Below are 19,695 nucleotides of genomic sequence, written 5' to 3' on the forward strand. Positions count from 1 at the left end.
TGTATACGCTTTGTTCTGAGACAGTGTATAACAGCGCGGTAATCCACACTTCTCCGGAGTGCTTTCTTCCCTATGGAAAGGAGTGCTTTTGGACTAACCCGCTGCTTGATTAAGTATCACTCTGTCTCTCTTATCTCGAGGTTAGTTATTCATTATCTGCATCAACAACGCCCAGCTGCGAAGGAGGTTGGAAACGCAGGCCCCACCTGGGTAATCAAGTGCTCAGAAGATGAGCCTGGATTTTGAGCTGTCTGTCACCTAGGGCTATAAACAGAGCCTGGCTTCTCACTTTATAGCTGCCACACCCAACTGTTCAGCGAGTTTATGGCACACCACTTCTTGCAGGAAACCCCAAAGCTCCTACCCCTCCCCGTCCCTCAGGACAGCAGACCCGTGCCTCCCCAGGCTCCAGCTTGTCCTCTGCTACTGTGCTCTGAGAACTTCTATTCTGACTCTTCTCCCTAATAATTCATGCAATTTCTTCCAATTCTTCCTTTTTCTGACCTTTACCTCATCACAGACATGAATGGAATCTTCACTACCTGCTCAGATTTTAATATAGCTATTCACTATTTTTCCCCAACATCATTTACACTTGATTTCTGAGAGAGTCTCTTTATCTACGTTTTAGTTCCTGCGGCTGCTGTAATGCGTTACCACAAACTCAGTGGCTGAAAACAACACAAACTTACTGTCTTACACTTCTGGAGGTCAGGAGTCCAAAACGGACTTTCACGTGGCTGAAGTCAAGGCGGCCTTAGAGCTGGTTCCTTTCGGAGGCTCTGGGGAGTATCTGCTTCCTTGCCTTCCAGCACCGAGAAGCTACTGTACCCCTTGGGCTCAAGGTGCCCTTCCTCCGTCTTCCAAGCCAGCAGTGGCAGGCTGAGTCCTCACACCAAGCCCCTCTGACTCTCCTACCGCCCTCTTTCACTTATAAGGACCTCAGTGACTACACTGGGCCCACCCAGATAATCTAGAAAAATTACCTCATCTCCACATATTATTTAATTGCATCTGCCAAGTCCATTTTGTCAGGTAATAGAACATATTCCCAGGCTCCAGCCGTTAGGACATGCTCATCTTTGGGGTGCCACTATCTTTCATACGACCTGCAACACCCCCACCACCTCTCGCCCGCTTATCAGCTGAACACAACTGTTTTCTTCTGTATGTTTTTTGTGAATTTTAAAAGTTTCATACTTTAAAAATGGCTATATAATAGCCTATCATATAGATTTGCTATGAATTACTTAACCATTTAACTATGGGTTGGCATTTAGGCATTTTCATTGCTCATTACTTACAGGTGACTTTGAAGCAAGCATCTTTGTGTGCCTAGTTGAGCTGAATTTCTACTTTCTCACAAAACATCAATGGTCTTATACTCATTTTCAGCTTGAAGAGGCCACTCCTGAACACTCATTGTGCTATAGCTAATTTAGATATTGCCAAGCATGCTAAAGAATAGGAAAATTTGTACTGCAGGGTTATCTCAGACATGAAGAATTGTGACATTTTTAGTATTCCATCTGATCCACACTTGCTCATTAAATTGGCTTCTGAAATTCTTCTGCTGAAATCCTTCTGCTTAATTTTCAGCAGTGACACTCTGAGCCCAGTTGCAACTTTTGATGCTCCCTCTTCCTCTCAAATGTGCTGACCCTTTGTTTCCTTTGAAATGGCAAGCACGAGTTCCCTGTCTGCAGTTCCGAGACAGGTCTGACGGAAGCCTGCACTGAATTTCTAGGAACCCAGGGTTTGGGGAGACAGTGACCCCTTGCCATTCCTCCTGTTCTTTGATCTCCTCCACCACCTTCTCAGCGCAGCGATGCAGAAAAGTCTGGGCTGGAACTCAGACCTGGAGTCTGCTCCCCACTGAACATTTGCTGACACAGGGATCTCGGCTCCCGGAACTCATTTCCTCCTCTCTGGCACAAGGGTAGCTATCTGCCCACCTGACAGAGGGGTACAGATCACTGAGATAATCTATATGAAAGCACGCAAGAGACACCAAAGATATATATGTAGGGGTGTAAATGTGTGTGCCCACAAAGTTTATTCTTCGTGGCACAAAGAATACTTATAATACTTACAATTCTGTATTTTAACACTTAAATGCTTAATACTTACTTATTAAATACTTAATCACTGATTGGATAATTCGATACTTAATACTTAAATATTGTAATAGTTAAGAATGTCTGGGGGCCGGCTCCAGGGCGAGTGGTTAAGTTCGCCGGCTCGGCTGCGGTGGCCCAGGGTTTGGATCCTGGGCGAGGACATGGCACTGCTCGTCAGGCCACGTTGAGGCGGCGTCCCACATCCCACTACTAGAAGGACGTGCAACTAAAATATACAACTGTGTAAGGGGGGGTTTAGGGAGATAAAAAGCAGAAAAAAAAAAAATGATTGGCAACAGTTGTTAGCCCAGGTGCCAATTTTTGAAAAAAAAAGTCTGTATTTTAAATGTGGTACTGCGATGAGTCCCTTCTCACTAAACTATACCGCATCCTTTTTTAAAGGGCCAAATTCTACCTTTCTGTTTCTTTAAAAATAATTGCTAATATTATAGTGATATTTTATTCATTAAGTGTTTAACGAAGTGTCTGTAGAAAAACTGGAATTGGTAGTTGTCAAATTGATTGACTCAACTGAGATGAAATTATCTCCCTATCAGGGCCCCCCCCCAAAAAAAAAGAAAGAAAGAAAAATAGACAAAAGAGAGAGTGGGACCCTACAAAGGGACTTTTATTATCTCGTGTGTTTATATTGTGAGAAAGAGAGATCCGCAAAGTGTTATGCATACTTTTATAGAAGCATTAGAAAAAAATGAGAGGAAATTAAAAATTGTTTAACGGGGACCAGATGTAGGTAAAAAAAGAACAAAGCAGTTAACATCTCGGGTTAATACTAATAAATTTCCCAGAAAATGAGACCTCTTTCTCCAGCAGTAAGGGTAAGCCAATAATAATGAAATCCAAGCGACCTTTCTTGCCTTCCTTAGAGAAAACGGGAAACAAGTTACAACTTATTTTCAGAAAAATCTTCACACAGTCCTGTGCCAGCAGCCGAGGGGGAGGCCGGTCACCCCTGCCCCGGGTCCCGTCTGGGAGGGGAGGCTGACGGCCATGCTCCGCTCCGGGCCGGCCGGGGCTGCAGAGCCGCAGCGAGGCGGGAAGGGTCAACAGGGCACATACTTTCTCGGCATCCACCCCGCCCGGGCCAGCTTGAGCAGATTTTCTCCTCCTTCGCAGCCCACTTTCTCCGCCCACACCCCCAACTCGGACCCGGGCGCCCCCACGCCTAACTTGGGGGTGGGCGGACAGCTGAGCTGCCGGTCCCCGCAGGTTCTGCCGGGCCGAGCACAGGGGCCTGACTGGGGGAGGGGTCTCCTGGGCTGGGGCGGGGGTAGGGGAAGGGGAAAGGGGGAGGGGAGGGGAGGAGAGGGAAGGGGAGGAGAGCAGAGGGGAGGGGAGGGGCCGGGGGAGGTCGGCGGGGGTGTGTCCCAGGGGCGGGCGAGGCAGCGAGTGGCCGGCGGGGAAGCGACAGACTCGCGCTCTGCGGAGGGTGCCCCGCGCTCTGCCGGGTCCCCCGCGCGCGGCCGCGCCTTTCTTCCCCGAGCCACCTGAGCGGCGCCGACGAGATGCGTGGCGGCGGCGCGGGGGTCGCGCTCCTGGCCTCGCTGCTCTGGGTCGCCGCGCAGTGCCAGCAGAGAGGTGAGCTCCGGTCCCCGGCCCCTGATCCCGGCGGGCGGGGCGGCTGCGGGACAAAGCCAGCCGCTTTGCCGCTTCGCCGCTTCTTAGGTCGGTGCGCGCATCCTAGTTCGCCTCCGACCCGGGGCTGGCACACGTGGGTCTCCCGCGCGGCCCCTGGAAAGCGTCTCCGGGCCGGGCCGCGGAGGGCTGGGGACGCCACTCGTGACGGACGCAGCCCCCTCCTCCGAGCCTTCTGCTTTAAACTCCTCGGACCCTGGGGCTCCCACCCTCCGGCTTTAGTGGTCCAGGAGTGCCACTGAAGAGAGCAGTGTAGGGTAGCGGGGGTTGGGGGCGGGGAGCGTCGGAAGCGCGCGGACCCCGCCACGGTCCCCGGCTTTCAGTCCCCAGGCTACTAATCTGGCGCGGGGAATGGATGGGAACGGCGTTCTCCCGAATGGCCTTCATTGTCCCGGGGTGGAGAGTCCGGTCGTCCGCGGCCGGGAAAGGGCGGGCCCCGCGCGGCCCGGGTGGCCTGGTGGGCAGAGACGACGGGGAAAAGCGCCCCTCGCCAGCTGTCCGGGGCACAGATGTGCCTTCCCAAACCGCGCTCTTTGTGCAGCCCCCGAAGTGGCCAAGCCGGCCATTCCCCGCACAAGTTTGGCTCGTGGCCCCGCCGGGGTGAGGGAGCCGGCGGCGAAGGGAGGACTTTGCAGGCTCGCTCGTCGCACGGGTGCCCTGGCGCGTGGCAAGGTTGAGAACAGAAATCCGAAGCGAACTTTCAAAGCCTATGTCAATGCCGAGAGAAGGGGAAACTCTCCTTCCTTTCTGCAGACAGCCCCATGCCCGAATCGACCCGTAGGGCTCAGTCTTCCCAGCGTCGCTCCTTGTTGGCGAGGCGATCGCAAAATATATGTTGAAAACAGCTTAACGTATGCAACACATGACAATGGACCCATTCCCACAAATACACATTTCATTAAAAAAAAATACAGGTCAAAAGGCAGGCGGAATGCGAAATACCCTCGTGAGAAAAATGTGTGCTGAGTTGTGAAGTCTGCAGGAACGAGACCGTGTCATTCATTCAAGCGTTCCCGGGAGAGCCCTGCACCGGAGCCGGCGGCTCGGCTTCGAATAGCCCGGCGCGGGCTGCGCGCGGCGCCCGGACAGAGGGGCTTGGGTCACCGCGGAGGAAAGCAGCCGCCTTGGGCTCTGCGGGCCCAGCCCGCTTCTCTCAGGTTGATGAAGGTGACCGGTCCGGTTTCCCACGCGGCGGAGAGCGAACAGCGTTACTCGGCCTTGTTGTTCTAGGAAATTGGAAGGCCCAGCCCAAGGAGATGCCCTGAATGTTTGCTGTGCCCCACAGGGCTCAGCGCTGGGCCTGGGCCGTGTGAATGGTGTGTGAGCGAAGTGGGACCGCGTAGGGCTTTCCTGCTTTAAGAGGCTGTGGAAAACCGCGCGCAGCTGTAGCCTTTGAATCTTTCACCCCGCCTTCCACGTTCGCCGTCCCCGCCGGGTCTCCCGGCGCCCTTTCTAACAAGCGTCTGTGAGCGAGTTGTGATTTTCTTAAAAATAGTTTTGTGCCCCATATACAGCATGAGTGATTAGTGAAATGGTATAATCTGGTCATAATAAAATAATCCCGACCTGCATCATCACTGAGTTTCTATCTGGTGTTTATATTTTAAAAATGATTATTATCTAATAGCATTCCTCTTATTAGGAGTTCTCCATCATTTCTGCCGTCTCTCTGGATTATCTGACAACTCATGGTATATGACCCTATGGCTCAGTTTCCTTTGAGATGTAATTTGTTTAAATTGAGCTATTCCTAAGTGTGTTATAGGAGGTGGTGTGTTTCTGAAAGTAATACTGTGCTAAGTCCACACCTGGCAATTATGTAGAATTATAGTGGCTTTACAGGTTGGCTCATCAACTCTTCTGTTTTAAACCATCCTTTTTTTCTAAGTAAAAATAGACCATTCCAAATATAGAAAAAAATCTATGAATAGAAAAAACTTCACTTCATTCTCATGAATGACATAGTATCCAAATCCAGCACGTGTGTACTCCACAGTAAAGTGTGTGTGTCTAAATGGACTTCAAAAATGTATTTTTCCTGTTTGTAGCTGTATTCCCCAAATAAAAGCCAATAGAAAATATTGATTTTAGTTGTTGGAAACAAGGATATGCGCAATAAAAGCATCGCTGCCCCCCTCCGACATCCCTGGGCCTTGGGTCCGTTCCTGTCTCCCGACATGAAATATAAAGCATACATCTGTAGTTAATCTGGGATGATGGAGAATTCAGATGCAGCAGGGCGATGAAACAACCGTGTACACCGTTCTGCAGTGTCTTGTGCCACTCTTAGAAGGGCACTGCTTTAGAAGCTAGTACTCTGAAGTGTGTGTATGACTACTTATTTCAAGGTAATCATCCTTGAGACATGCTACCACTTTGTAATAATTCATTCATGAAGTCCTATGGATATTCATTATCATCTACAGTAAGTTTTTATGGGGAAATGACAAGATGTATCTTTAAGCTTTAGGTGTTTTATTCTCTGGCCTTACTAGCTGTAGGAAATTGGGCAAGTTACTTAACTTCTCTGTGCTTTAGTTTCACCATCTGTAAAATGCGATTGATAATGGTCCCTCCCGGGAGAGGCTGTTAATGATGCAATGAGACTGTAAGAAAAGTGCTTAGAACAGTGCCTGGCACAGGGTTAGCTCTCAGTAATCATTCTGCATGAGCACCATTATGACTGTCATACACTGAACTGTTGGGGAGGCTCTCTTCCAAGCTATAGTCTCTGGGATGCATAATTGTTTAGAAATTTGGAGTCTGGATTTGGAATCAAATAGTCTTGGGCTCAAATGCCAGACTTGTCACTTTGCTGAGCCTGGGACATTGGTTGAGTTTCTTCACATCTCTGAATGTCGGCCTTCCTGTCTATAAAACAGATAGGATTAATGTGATTACATAACACATGAAAAATATTGATACAGTGATGGACATGGCGTAGTGTCGTAGGTGGGCAGTCCGTCGTGGTGGCTCTCATTGTTCCGCCTGCCCTGAGTGCTGGCTGTCCTGGACACCCCCCTCTTTCATTGCCCACATTTGTTTGCGTTGACTTGTTTTATTTGCCTCCAAAAATCTATGCCGTCCAGCTCCATTTCTTGTCCCCAATGCTGTCTGAGCTCAGGAATTGTTTGTTTTTCCCATGAAATACTGTTTCCATTCTCTCACTGGGTTTCCCTTCTGCTCTTCTCTCTCCTCAGCACTGCCACCACTGTTATTTTTCTGGAAACATGACCCTATGTGGGACTGCCGTCTCCCAAACCCTTCACTTTGTAACACACACACACACAAAATGATGTGGCGTGGATCACACTGGGGGTGAGCCAGGGAGGCTGGGGCCCCAGCTGGCCTGTTGAACCAGAGCTGAGGATCCTTCTCTTGGGCACACTTGCACCTCTTCGTAGCTAACCAGTGTTTCCCTGTTCAGGGGCTGGTAAATGCCAGAGCAGTCTCCGTGTGCGTCTACACCCTGGAAAACCTCCCAGGCCTCCTCGGCGCTGCAGTATTTATTGGGTGCCTTCCCCAGACTCGGTGTGCACTCGGTTCCGTCCTGTTGTCTGCTTGCACCATGGTGAAAATGTTGGCTTGCCCCCTGCCTCGCCCACTGGCTTGGGCTTGTTGCGGGCAGGCACTGTCTTCTTCATACCTGTGGTTTCATTGCTTTGCAACTTTCCCAGCAGTTCATAGCCGCGTATTTTTGTTGAGCCAAATTGAAATTAATATCTTTACTTATTAATCAAGTAACTTTTAAAAAATATTTTTGATGGGCTGGCTCCGTGGCTGAGTGGTTAAGTTCACGCTCTCCGCTGCAGGGGCCCAGGGTTCGGATCCTGGGTGCGGACATGGCACCGCTCGTCAGGCCACGTTGAGGCGGCATCCGACATCCCACAACTAGAAGGACCTGCAACTAGGATACACAACTGTGTACAGAGGGGGGTTTGGGGAAATAAAGCATAAAAAAAAAAAGAAAGAAAAAAAAAAGATTGGCAACAGTTGTTAGCCCAGGTGCCAATCTTTAAAAGAAAAAAAAACTTTTGGAAAAAACAAATATTTTTGAATAGGTAATCCATGCCCAAAGCACAAAATTCAAATGGTACTAAAGGGTAGAGAGAAAACAGTTAAGTCTTGACTTTGTTACCTTCTTGTGAGGTAGCCACTTCTTTTGGTTTCTGGAGTATCCTTCCATAGATGTTTCTTCATGTACCTCAAAGGCAAACTCTTCATGAAACCTCCTTCCCTAACAGTACAAGGAAAGAACCTGCTATTACCTGACAAAACGTGGAGCAGTCTCTCCACGGCCCTTCCTCCATACCACTTCTTCAGTGTACCTGTTGCAGGGTGTTAATCCATCACTTAATGAATGTAGAGACTTGTAAACTTTCCACCTTCCAACTTGTCCCTTCCAGGATGGTCTTTGACAGAAAGATATTAGAGCTGAGTTTCCTTGATCACTTGGAATTTAAAAACAAGGTCAATTGATTTCATAACAGTGCGCTCCTTCTAAAAGTATTGTTTGCCATAGTGTTAATAAGCTATTCCTTAGCAGTAAATAATTTTTAAAACTATATTTTAGGAGATTTATGACGTAGAGAAGTCAAGTGTGAGAATAATTCAATTAGAAATTTAGGATATTGGGCTGGCCCGGTGGTGCAGCGGTTGAGTTCGCACGTTCTACTTCGGTAGCCCGGGGTTCACTGGTTGGGATCCTCGGTGCGGACGTGGCACTGGTTGGCACGCCATGCTGTGGTAGGCGTCCCACATATAAAGTAGAGGAAGATGGGCATGGATGTTAGCTCAGGGCCAGTCTTCCTCAGCAAAAAGAGGAGGATTGGCAGCAGTTAGCTCAGGGCTAATCTTCCTCAAAAAAAAAAAAGAGAGAGAAAAAAAAGAATTTAGGATAGTGTGTTATTTATTTAACCAATAAGTGCAGTTTATTACGGGGACACCTATGGCAGACACAGAAAAGTTTAATTTTTAGAAATAATTCCTGATGAATATAAGCCTTCACTATGAATACAAAAAGTTATCTGGAGACAACCAGAGAGAACTTTGGATCTTAGACCTTAGGTGAAGTTGTTAGTTACATTCCTCAGAAATGTTTGGATGAACAAGAGAAACTGTGGTCGCCTAAGAAAGATGTATGTAGCTTATTTACGTGTTTGCAAGTAATTCTTTTACTTGTTTTACTTCTAAAATACTAATGTATATCCATGGACAGTTGAGTAAATAAATGCATTCCAAAATTAATGAGGAGAAACAGCTCCTTTATAGAAGTAATTTAGTTAAGGTCATGAACTTGGGTTCTGTTGGAACTTGCCTGCCAGGGAGCTATTTCAACACGAAACACCACGCTATAGCTGGGTTCATTGTGTTTTCCTGTGCTTTATACTGAGGGTGACAGTCAGTGCCCAGAGAACCATTTAAGACACAGAATCCTTCCTCTTGAGTTTTTGTTTTTCTCAAGGCTGCATCAGGATTGCTGCCTTTGGGTTAACTTGCTCCGGTGGTTTTGTGTCTAGCTTGGGGGCAGAAGACAGACAATGGAGGCAGTGAGAATCGGAATCAGCTTGGTGGATGGCATTCTTGCCTAGATCAGCGTTTATTTCAGGGTGTTCATCCAGAAACCATGGTGTGGAAGTACAGAAGATCCTGATTCCAGGCTGTGTGAGCACTATTTTTTCTCTTCTGAATCTGCCGTTTGCAGTTTGAATTTCTTCATTCCTGAAGCTGTCTTTGAGGTCCGGTCTGTTGGTCCAGCAGGCTGTGTGACTTAAATTCTCGTGCCAGAGAACCTGCTGGATTGCGGTGGGAATGTCAAATTTAGATCAAGTGAGTATTTATGGAAAGTGTCATCTTTTCCCTAAAGTATTTCCTGCATTTTGTTTCATTGCTCTGTAATATCCTACGAGAACCTCAGGAAATTTTCTACAACAATAAAGGAGATGCTTAAGTTTAGCAGATCATTTTTAGTTCAAAGAGAACATTCAGAAGGGAGAAAACCTCACGCCACTGTGCTGATTATCATACACCACACGTTTAAATGCCTTCCAGCCTTTCTGTGGTGACAGAATTTTACAAACAAAAAGCCACTCTCTTGTTATCTCAGGCCCGGCACAGGAATTCTTTCCTGCTCCAATGACTTGCCTTCCTGTTTTTCCCAGTTCAAGACATTCTTTCAGTTACCTTGGCTTCGTTGTCCTTTTCTTTTTTTGTATCCCCTTATCCAAATTCTCCCTTTGAATTTTTGTTTCTTCTTTTAAAAAATGCCCTGATTTTTCACTTTTTGTTTCTCCCTGTTACCACTGTGCATGATCCCCCGCTGTCCAAATCACTATAACCCGCCGCTTTGAATCAGTCTGATGCTAGCGTCCTTTCTCTTAGTCTCACACCGCAGTTAGGCTGATGCTGCTAACCGGCTGCCTTCATACTGTGTCTCTCTGCTTCGTCCGGTCCCAGCTCCTGCCCACGGGCCATGGCCCTCCTCACCCCTCCAAATTCAGTCACAATTGACTCCCTCTTATCCATGCCTTTCTCTATCCTGAACACCTCCTTCCTCTGTAACTGCAAGTGGCGATTGACTTTGAGCTGCATGATTTTGTTCACGTTACTCCCGCACCTGAATTGCGCCCCATCCCCTCCCTAAAACCTACCCCGTTCATCCATGTACAGCCTGCAGTTTTCCACCCCCGGACAGCCTTATCGTTGTGGCTTTTGTCACCTGTCCTGTTTCTGAATTTGCATTACATTTTGTGGTAAGTCGGGATTCCCATCCAGCCAGAGTTGCCATCTGGTTCTCTTTTGGATGGCTTGCCCAGAATGCCATCAGCCAAGGTCAAAAAGAAGGGACATTTTCTTTCGAAGATCAAAACCTTAGCTACTAGCAATTTTTTCAATACACAGATAACTTGAGGACACGAGGTCTAGTGCTAAGACCAGAAGCATTGGCAGTGGGAGGACAGTATGGCCCACCAAGGCTCCAGAGGGAGCAAGCTTGCCTTAACAACCACAAAACTCTTACCCAGTCCCTGAAATGCAAACTCAGCCCCGAGTCCTGGCCCCGCTCTGGGCATGAGGTCCTCAGCCCCCTAGATTTCATACCACTGAGGGAATTGACATTTAGCAGGTCTAGGTAGGACCCAGAATCTGTGTTTCAGAAAACTTTATTCCCATTTTGGGCTCCAGAGGCACAGAGACCTTTCCAATTGGTTTGGGTTTCTAGTTTAAATAATTGTTTCCAGAACTATCCCTTCCACTTGGCTTACTTTCTGTCCCTGTAGCTCTATGGGATGGTGGCTAGCACTCTATCCCCACCCCTCAAAATTCCCACTGGTTATCTTTAGGCTCTTTTATTCTGAATCTCTTATGCTGGCATTTCTATCTTTGTTTTTGTACAAAATATAGTTTTCCTAACTCTTCACGACTCCACCCCTGGCTTCCTTGGCATACTTTTGTTCATTCTAGAAATTTGAGGTGGGGAGAGTTTGAGATATTCACTAATATGTGAAATGCCTTTGAAAGTTCACCCTATGTTTCTTTAAGGGAGTTGCCATTTTAAATAGTTAATACCTTCTTGGGGTAGGAAATAATATTTTCTTGTGGGATTGTTGTCATTTCTATCTAGTTTTTCTAATTTTTTTGCTCATTCATTTATTTACTCCTTCATTCATGCACCAAACATATATTGGGACCCTGAGTCAAGGATGTACAGAGGCTAGTGTGTTTTGAGGACCCCATTTGCAGCTGCCTTCCTTACTGTGATTCCAGGCCACTTCCTTGATTTTGAAGAAGTCCAAGGAACCAAGAAGTACATATCTGTATATAAAAAAAATGTTCTACATAAGAAATAAAATTCAGGGAAGGAGTTGGGAGATTAAAGTCACGATGGTGTAGTCACCAACTATACTTTGCTTGCTGATTGCTATGTAAGTTCCCGTTGAAATGAGTAGGCCAAGCTATGGAGCAGGGAAGCGCTCTGCATTTGCTGGGGTTGCAGGATCAGCTTCTACACAGACACGTTGTTGACTGAAGGCGTTTCCTCAGGCCTCCTTTCTGCCATGGGGAACTCAGAAGAGCTTGGCTAGCTTTTCTGTGTGCTCCAGGAAAGCAGGCACAGTTAATACAGAAGCTCTCTCTCTGGGCTGCACATTAGCTTTTAACAATATCAATGCCCAGGTACCACCCCCGGGATTATCATTTATGTGGTCTAAGATGGGACCCTGTCATTTGCATTTTAAAATTACTCCTCAGGTTGATTTCACTCTGCAGCCGGAGTTGGAAGTCACTAAGTTAACATAATAAACTTTTGCTGTTGCAGTGAATGCACTTACAGCCATGCAGGCATGGAAAAGGATGCAGTATCTGGTGATGACCCTGACTCGTCCATGGGGTGCGCACTGGGGCATTGATCCCATCAGGCCTTCCACAGCCCACAGCCTACGCTTTGTACGTACAGACCCCAAACCCCTGCTTCACTTCGTGTCTATTTCACGCTATTCCCACGGCTCTGAGAAGTGGGGAGGGTGGTATACATCTCAGAGTTGTGAGAGGTCCCCCTGGGTCATCGAAGTCGCTCAGGCAAAGTCAGCTGCTTCTTTGTTTTCCAAGAGCCCCTTGTCAGGTGTTTGTCACTGGGAAGTGGTCAGTTGATGTCTGTTAATTGTCACGCTCCTGTTACAACGAGCACCGTTTCAGTGTTGCTTCTCTGACTTGGTCACTTACCAAGGTCCTTCTTTCTGCTAAAAGTACTCCTGATCGAATTGGACATTTAGAGTCCCTCAAGTTTTGGGATAAGATCTGGCCTTGGAGGGTTGAGTGGTTGATGGATTGAATTCTTTATTTCTTTAATTCTTTAATTCTTTCATTAATTCATCCAAAATTGATTGAATACCTTCCATCTGCAGGCACTATGTGGTGTTGTGTCCCTCCTTTGCAGCCCCTTTAAATGGACAAGCCACAGGTGCCTTTTCTCTGGGATTGTGTGGGCCACTCCTTCTCTGCTGATCCAACCTGCACCTTCTCAGGTCTGCTGACTCCGAAGTCCCGCTGTTCCTATTCACCTGCTGCTCCTGTCCTTCTCCTGTCTTCTCTTTAATTGATGATCCGTTGTGCACTTGCTTGTCCTGGCTTCTTTCAGAATTTCTTTTTCAATGTTTGGCTTATTATTTTCTTTCTAGCTCCAGTCAACAAAATAAGAGCCATTCTTCCTTCTACATCCCCACTGACCCCACCCGTCCCCAAATGCACACATCCCCTCCACATACCACCAGGCATATACACCACATACCATATACACCCTCCCCCCTCCACACATCTCATACACACACACACCCACACACCGTACATACACCAAACACCTCACCTCCTCCACACACACACACACACACACACACACACACGCACCACCTATATTGACCTTACAGACCAGCTCCCAGCTAAAGGCACTTGGAGGGATATTGTGCTGACCAGCCCCAGACTGGTAGAGCCAGAATCTGGAGCTGGGCCCATCTGCTAGGGGGGCGGCGGGGGGCAGGGGTTGCTGGAAGGGCCAGCCCAGCTGCAGGTGTTGGGATGCATTCTGATGTGGCCAATAAAACAGCTTCCTAAGAGCCCAGAAAACTGTCAGCACTGGAAGTTCCCCATGAGTTAATGGACTGTGAAGTTGGTCATGTCATCCCATCCCTGTTGAATTGTTTAATGGCTTCTCACCCTCTACTAAGCGGGACTTACAAGGCCCTCTGTGATCTGACCCTGCTCAGACCTCTCCACAGCTTCTTCTCCCACTGCTAACCCTTTTACAGCCATTTTGAAGTGTCTATGCTTCCCATGATGTAACGTGGAGCCTCACATCTGTGAGCTTGAACACCCCTTTCTAGTACTTGGAAAGCCCTTTATTTCGCCTGTGGCATCCTAACTGGTTCTGGTCCACCCCGTCATTTAGGCTTCCCTCCTGCTTGTCGCAATAGCAATTTGTCTATATATCTCATCAGAACATCATTTTGTAACTGTTTGTTAACTTGCATGTCTTTCCTTGAGGGCAGAGGTTTTTGTTCTTGTTTTTAATACCTAGCGCAGTGCCTGGCATTTAGTGTTGATTCTGTAAATATTAGTTGGATGAATGAATGGAAGCCCCAGCGCAGATGAGCAACAGGGCCTAGAAAGGAACCCAGCGGGCATTACTTAGAGATCCAGACAGACAGGCGCTGGGATTAGGGAAGTCACTGAGCAGAGGGATAATCTCCTGGGACGTGATGGGTAGGGAAAGGACAAGGTGCCAGCTCAAGAAGGCTGCACCTTACAGGTCACCCAGACAGGATTCAAGGATGGGAAACAAGGAAGAATCCAGGTAGTCAAACTAGGGTAGATGGTAGACACACATTTTGGGCACCAAGTCTTTAGCTCACATTCTAAACCAGAGCATCCAATCAGGAACGACCTAGCAGCAGAAACAGGAAGCCAGATAATTTTTGTGCTTGCAGGTGGGGTCCAAATATGGAGAGAGAAGAGCCACAGAATCTAGTAACCAGGAGGGACTTGATAGAGATTATTAATCTGTTTTGTTTTCCATCTACCAATTCACAAAGAAAACAATGGACTATGTTTTTGTAATTGAAATGATATTTACTGATGATGAATATTCAGTATAAGCTAAACCTAGATCACATTTAACAAAACCTCATTTCCAGATTTGGAGCCACTGACTTCTACGCATCTTAAGCGAGCAGTTCATTAGATCACATATTCAACAAGTATTTGTTGAATTTCTAGAATGTTCCACTGGTGACCAGTGGTCCTTGCACACCTAGTGCTTGTAGTCAACCAAGCGTAAGAAACACTCAAAGAATCCTACGAAGTGTGTCCGTGAGTTCAGACTTGGAAGAGACTTTTGATCCTGAGTGCCTCAAACACCAGTGTAAGTCCGCTTATTGCTATAGAATAGTCACCGTAAACAGACCAAGAATTCTGATTAAACTCTGCGTTTCTACTGCGTGGGGTTTCCTTTCAGTTTGAAGATTGTGACTTCAGAATACTCCATTGTGTGTGACTTCAGACTTGTTGGCATTTGTTGACTAGCTCTTTTAGTTATATTTTCATATAAAGTAGAGTTTCTTTTTTCTTTTTTTTTTTTTTTGAGGAATTCTACCTGCCTGCCTTTGGAGACTTTGTTTAAGTGGGGAACAGCTGCTCTCCTCGGGCACTCTGGCACTCTTCTCAGGAACAGAACAAAGGCATACAGAATTTATGTCACAGATGGGTGTTTGTTTGATAAAAATCACTTATTACTGAATGAAAGAACGTCTTATTCTCTTTAGAAGTATGAGCATAACATCTCCTGTGTCTTTAGTGGTTTCCAACTTCGTTGGTTCAGTTTTAGTTATTATAATTAAACAAATTAAGCTGTGCCTTATTTTAGGTGATCGAAAGTGCCCTGAAAATTTGTGCTTACCACAGTTTTTTTGTGGATGAAATAATTTCAAATTCAATGTTAAAATAATTCCAAAATAATGTTTGAAGGAATCAACTAGTAAAGAAAATAAACATCCCTTTGGTTTCTGTTGTCAACTAACCTAAGCCAGTTTAGTTATATAAAATGCTCAGGGTCTTTTGGGTGGATAACAGTACCCACTGAAGACGTTTGAGGTTTATTAGGATTGGCTGCTCCCCTGCAGTCTGACCACTGGGTGATGACAAGAGCAAACACCAGCTTACATATTACACATTATCAGCACGCCTTTATTAACAACCAGGTCCAAAACAGGTCATAGGTCATCTCGTATAAATTCGATAGGATCACAGCTTTCTGCCCTTTAGGTGTTCAGACTTCTCCCTTGAATCAGCATCAGGCAATCAGCAACCTTCCCAAACTGCTGTGTGGATTCAGGGCATGCTAGGGATAAGCCTTAGGTAGCATCACTGTCCTTCAGAATGCAGGCTGCAGGATTTCACACCCTGCACGTCCAGGGTGAGACGAATCTCCGACATGTTTTATCAGCTTTATTGGGGTATAATGTACATACCAGAAGATTCTACCAATTGGAAGGGTACAATTCAGTAATATTTTTAGTAAATTCAGAGTGTTGTACAATCATCACCACAGTCGGGTGTGGAACATTTCCAAGACTTCAAAAGTTTTCCTCGTACTCATGAACGCTCAGCTCCTGCTCCCACACTCACCCTGGCCCCAAGCAATCGTCTGCTGTCTGTGCTTTCAGATTTGTCTTTTTTGGAAATTTCATATGGAATCATAGAGTATGAAGTCTTTGTGTCTGTCTTCTTTCTCTTAGCATAGTATTTTCTAGGTTCATCCATGTTGTAGCTTGTTCTCCTTTATTGCTGAATTGTATTCCATTGTGTAGATACACCACATTTTGTTTATCCAATCACCAATTCTGGGCTTTTTGATTGTTTCCATTTTGGGACTATTAGGAATAAGGCTGTAAACTTTCACAGACAAGTCTTCCTGTAGACATGTTTTCATTTCTCTTGAGTGAAATCTCTAGGAGTGATTATGGGTTGTATGGTAAGTTTATGTTATTTTTTTAAATAAACCATCAAACTGTTTTCCAAAGTGGATGTACCATTTTACATTCCTACTACCAATTTATGAGCATTCCAGTTCCTCCATATTCTTACCAGCACTACATTTTACCTGTCTTTCTGATTGGAGACATTTTAGTGGATAGGAAGTGCTATCTTGTGGTTTTAATTTGCATTTCCCTAATAATTAATGACATTGAGCATCTTTTCATGTGCTTATTAGCCATTCATGTATCTTTGTTGGTGAAGTGTCTATTCAAATATTTTGTCCAATTTTTATTTTATTTTTTGTCTTTTGTTTACTGAGTTGTAAGGGTTCTTCATATTTTTTGGATGTAAGTCCTTTATCAGAAATGTGATTTGAAAATATTTTCCCCCAGTGTATGGCTTGTCTTTTCATTTTCTTAATGGTGTTTTGAAGTGTCAAAGTTTTTTATTTTAAGTCCATTTTATCAAAATTTTTCATTTGTGGATTGTTCGTTTGGTGTCATATTTAAGAATCCTTTGCCTAACCCAAGATCACAAAGATTTTCTCCTATATTTTCTTCTAGAAGTTTTATAGTTTAACTCTTACATTTAGGTCTGTGATGTATTTTGAGTTAACTTTTGTGTATGATAAGAAGGCAGGGTCTGAGTTCACTTTTTGCGTGTGGATATCCAGTGGTCCACTAATTTTACTAATAACCCATTTCTGATATTCTCCTCACTAGTTAGTAGAGTGCTGGTGTTGGTGGAGACAGACAACGGAACACTGTGGCCGGTGCCTCTGGAACACGGGCCGTCTTCCTGGTGGGATCCCACTGCCCTCCCTGCAAGGTGCAGCTGCCGTCGCAATCCCAGCTGCACCTGGACAGTCAACCTAAGTATCACACTCACACGCACACACTCTATCACAGCCTTTCTGCGGACGTATCTTAAAGTAAATTTCAGATATTGTACTAGTTAGCATTTCTGCTCAAATGGATGTTCATCATGAGTCAACTCAGTTTATATGCTCGGTTTGAGTGACTGTGCGCCCACTCCAGCGGAGGAGAACTCTGTGGGAATTGCAACCCCCCCGAGGAAATGACCGCCACACTCAAAGAAGTGCTGTATTGGCAGCTTGGGAGCCTAAGCCCGGAAGTCTAAAGACGGCTGACATTCTCCTGTAAACAGATTGGCCCCTAAACTTGCCAACTTCTTCAGGGCCAAGGGCAGAGGGTTGGAGGAAACAGCAGGGGCAGGTCTGCACTGGGTGCTAACTAGGAAGTGAGAGGGGTAAGTACGGAAAGGGCAGCTTAGAACTTAAACTGAAAAACTCTCTCTTCGACAGCATCTCAGTTAAAGATTTGTAGTTAGCTCAAAATGGGAAACCTGTATGTGAATCGTAGTGGAGTGTATAGTAAACATAGGCCATTTGGTTTTTACTGGTTTGTTCTAAAAGAAAATGTATTACAGGAGATGTATATAAATGTGGTTTATTTGAGAGTAATCTGTTAATGTGGTCCAGCCTGGGTTCTGATTTCTTCACAACTACGAGTGGAAATAAAGTAAATTTTCCCTGCCTGTATTAACCTGATAAAAATATAGTACGGGGAAGAACTTAGAAAATAAAAGTAAAATAATATTTAAAATCTTATTTTAATAAGACCAAAAAAATAGAAGAGAAAGAGGCTCAGGGCCACTGCTGTGGTGTTGAGCTGTGTCCTTGACCTTCCCCACCTCTCTCAAGCTCTTTTCTTCACCACAGTGAGGAGAGGGGCCCATCTTCTGTTAATGACCCTGCTTTTGCCCTTGAAAACTCTTCCTTCTCCTTCCCTCATGACCTAGACCCTATCCTGGAAGCTCAAGTGCCAGATCCTGAGGCAGCCTGGGAAGGGACATCATGCTGCCATGCTGTCCTCTCCCACCTGCCTCTCCCCACCTTGTGCAAAGCCCCTCTGCAGGCCTCTGTGAACAGACACCTGCTCAGACTACCAGCAACCAGCAGGACCTGGGCTTAAAGGGGTGGCCCTCTATCAGGAATTAGATAGTGCCATGTGAATATCTTCCTTTTACAATTTAATCTTATATCATAAGCTTTTTACCGTGTCTTCATGATAAATGAACCAGGCAGTGGCAGCACCATCAAGGTGGAGAAGGCCTGAGAAGTCAAACCACTGGTTTGCTTGAACAGGTTTCCCTGCTTGATGCTCAGTTGACTTCGTTGGTATATCGTGTCTTTAATTTTGGAGCCCTTGAGTTTTTCCCTCTTTACAGTAAACCAAAAACCTTGAACTGAAACACCACATTCCCTCCACTGCCTGCCAAGGTGCCCAAGATTTGAATTCGGGATGGAGAGTCCGGAGTTCTGGTTAAATAGTGACGAAAAACTGCTGGAAGAGGCGTGATCTTACTAACTGGCCTGATGATCTTTGTGCCAAGGCTTGGCTGAATTGGCCAACTCCAGAGTGTTGGAGCTGGGAACGAACCAAGAGATCGTTTAATTTCTTGAACTCAAAGCAGCAACCCCTGGGAGATGCTTAGCCGTGAAACATCTCAGCCCCACCCCAGACCTGCAGAATCAGGATCTGCTTTTTTAATGAGATCTCCAGATGATTTGCACACGTAAAAGTTTGAGGAGCATTGCTCTAATTCTCAGCTCTCTCTTTGCACACTTCAGCACAGAATGACATTCAGATATCTTGTGCATAGTTAAATCATAGTTATCAAATTTTTGGATGCTAAGGGTCATCTTCCTCTGTCTTTAATATAATGGCGTTATTAATTAAATCCTAGGTCATGTTAGCTTTTTTCGTAACACTGTTCTCGTGCTGTGTATACCTGTCACCAGGAACTACAACATCTTTTTCACTTTCACCAAGACTATGCTGTATTTCCAGGTGGATTTGGGGAAAAAAGTAGAAGATCCTGCATTTATCCCTGTTAAACTTATGATTGTTTTCTTTTGGCCACTGTTGAGATTTCACTAATTCCATGACCCACTGTATTAACTTCCCACACATGTGATGCCTTTTCATATCATTATCTAAGTCAGGATTAATAATATTGAACAAGAAAGTATTGGGCACACTGGGTGGAAAATGCATCTCTGCCCTCAATCCAATAATACTTTATATTGTGTCTCTTGCTCTTGGAGATAGCCTTTTGGGAAAGTACACTCGTTCTTCTCAGTTTCCCCATGAGAATGCACCCGTATGGTGGATAAGCTGTCTTTCTATAGGAAATCAGCGTGGAGACCTCCAGGATACCTAGCAGAGATTGACAAGTTGCTGCGACATAGTATGATGGAGGCCAAAAGAAGATGGGGTTTAAGAAAGAGAGAAAGGTCATTTTCGACAAAAGCTACTGGGAAGTCAAGTAAACTGCAGGTGAACTGTATATTGGCTTTGGCAAGATGGAAGTTGAC

General features: G+C 45.6%; 1 protein-coding gene across 2 annotated transcripts in view; it reads left to right on the forward strand.

The window, feature by feature from the left end:
- Positions 1-3,511: 3,511 nt before the first annotated feature.
- The window catches only part of LAMA1 (laminin subunit alpha 1), a 148,057-nt gene continuing 131,873 nt past the window's right edge, over positions 3,512-19,695 (forward strand). For both annotated transcript variants that reach the window (XM_044773411.2, XM_014851864.3), the window contains exon 1: positions 3,512-3,716. In XM_044773411.2, coding sequence (XP_044629346.2) covers positions 3,644-3,716 — 73 coding nt within the window. In that variant the 5' untranslated portion in view covers positions 3,512-3,643. The remainder of the gene's footprint in view (positions 3,717-19,695) is intronic.

This window comes from Equus asinus, chromosome 7 (assembly GCF_041296235.1).
Source record: "Equus asinus isolate D_3611 breed Donkey chromosome 7, EquAss-T2T_v2, whole genome shotgun sequence".
Classification (NCBI taxonomy): Eukaryota; Metazoa; Chordata; class Mammalia; order Perissodactyla; family Equidae; genus Equus; species Equus asinus.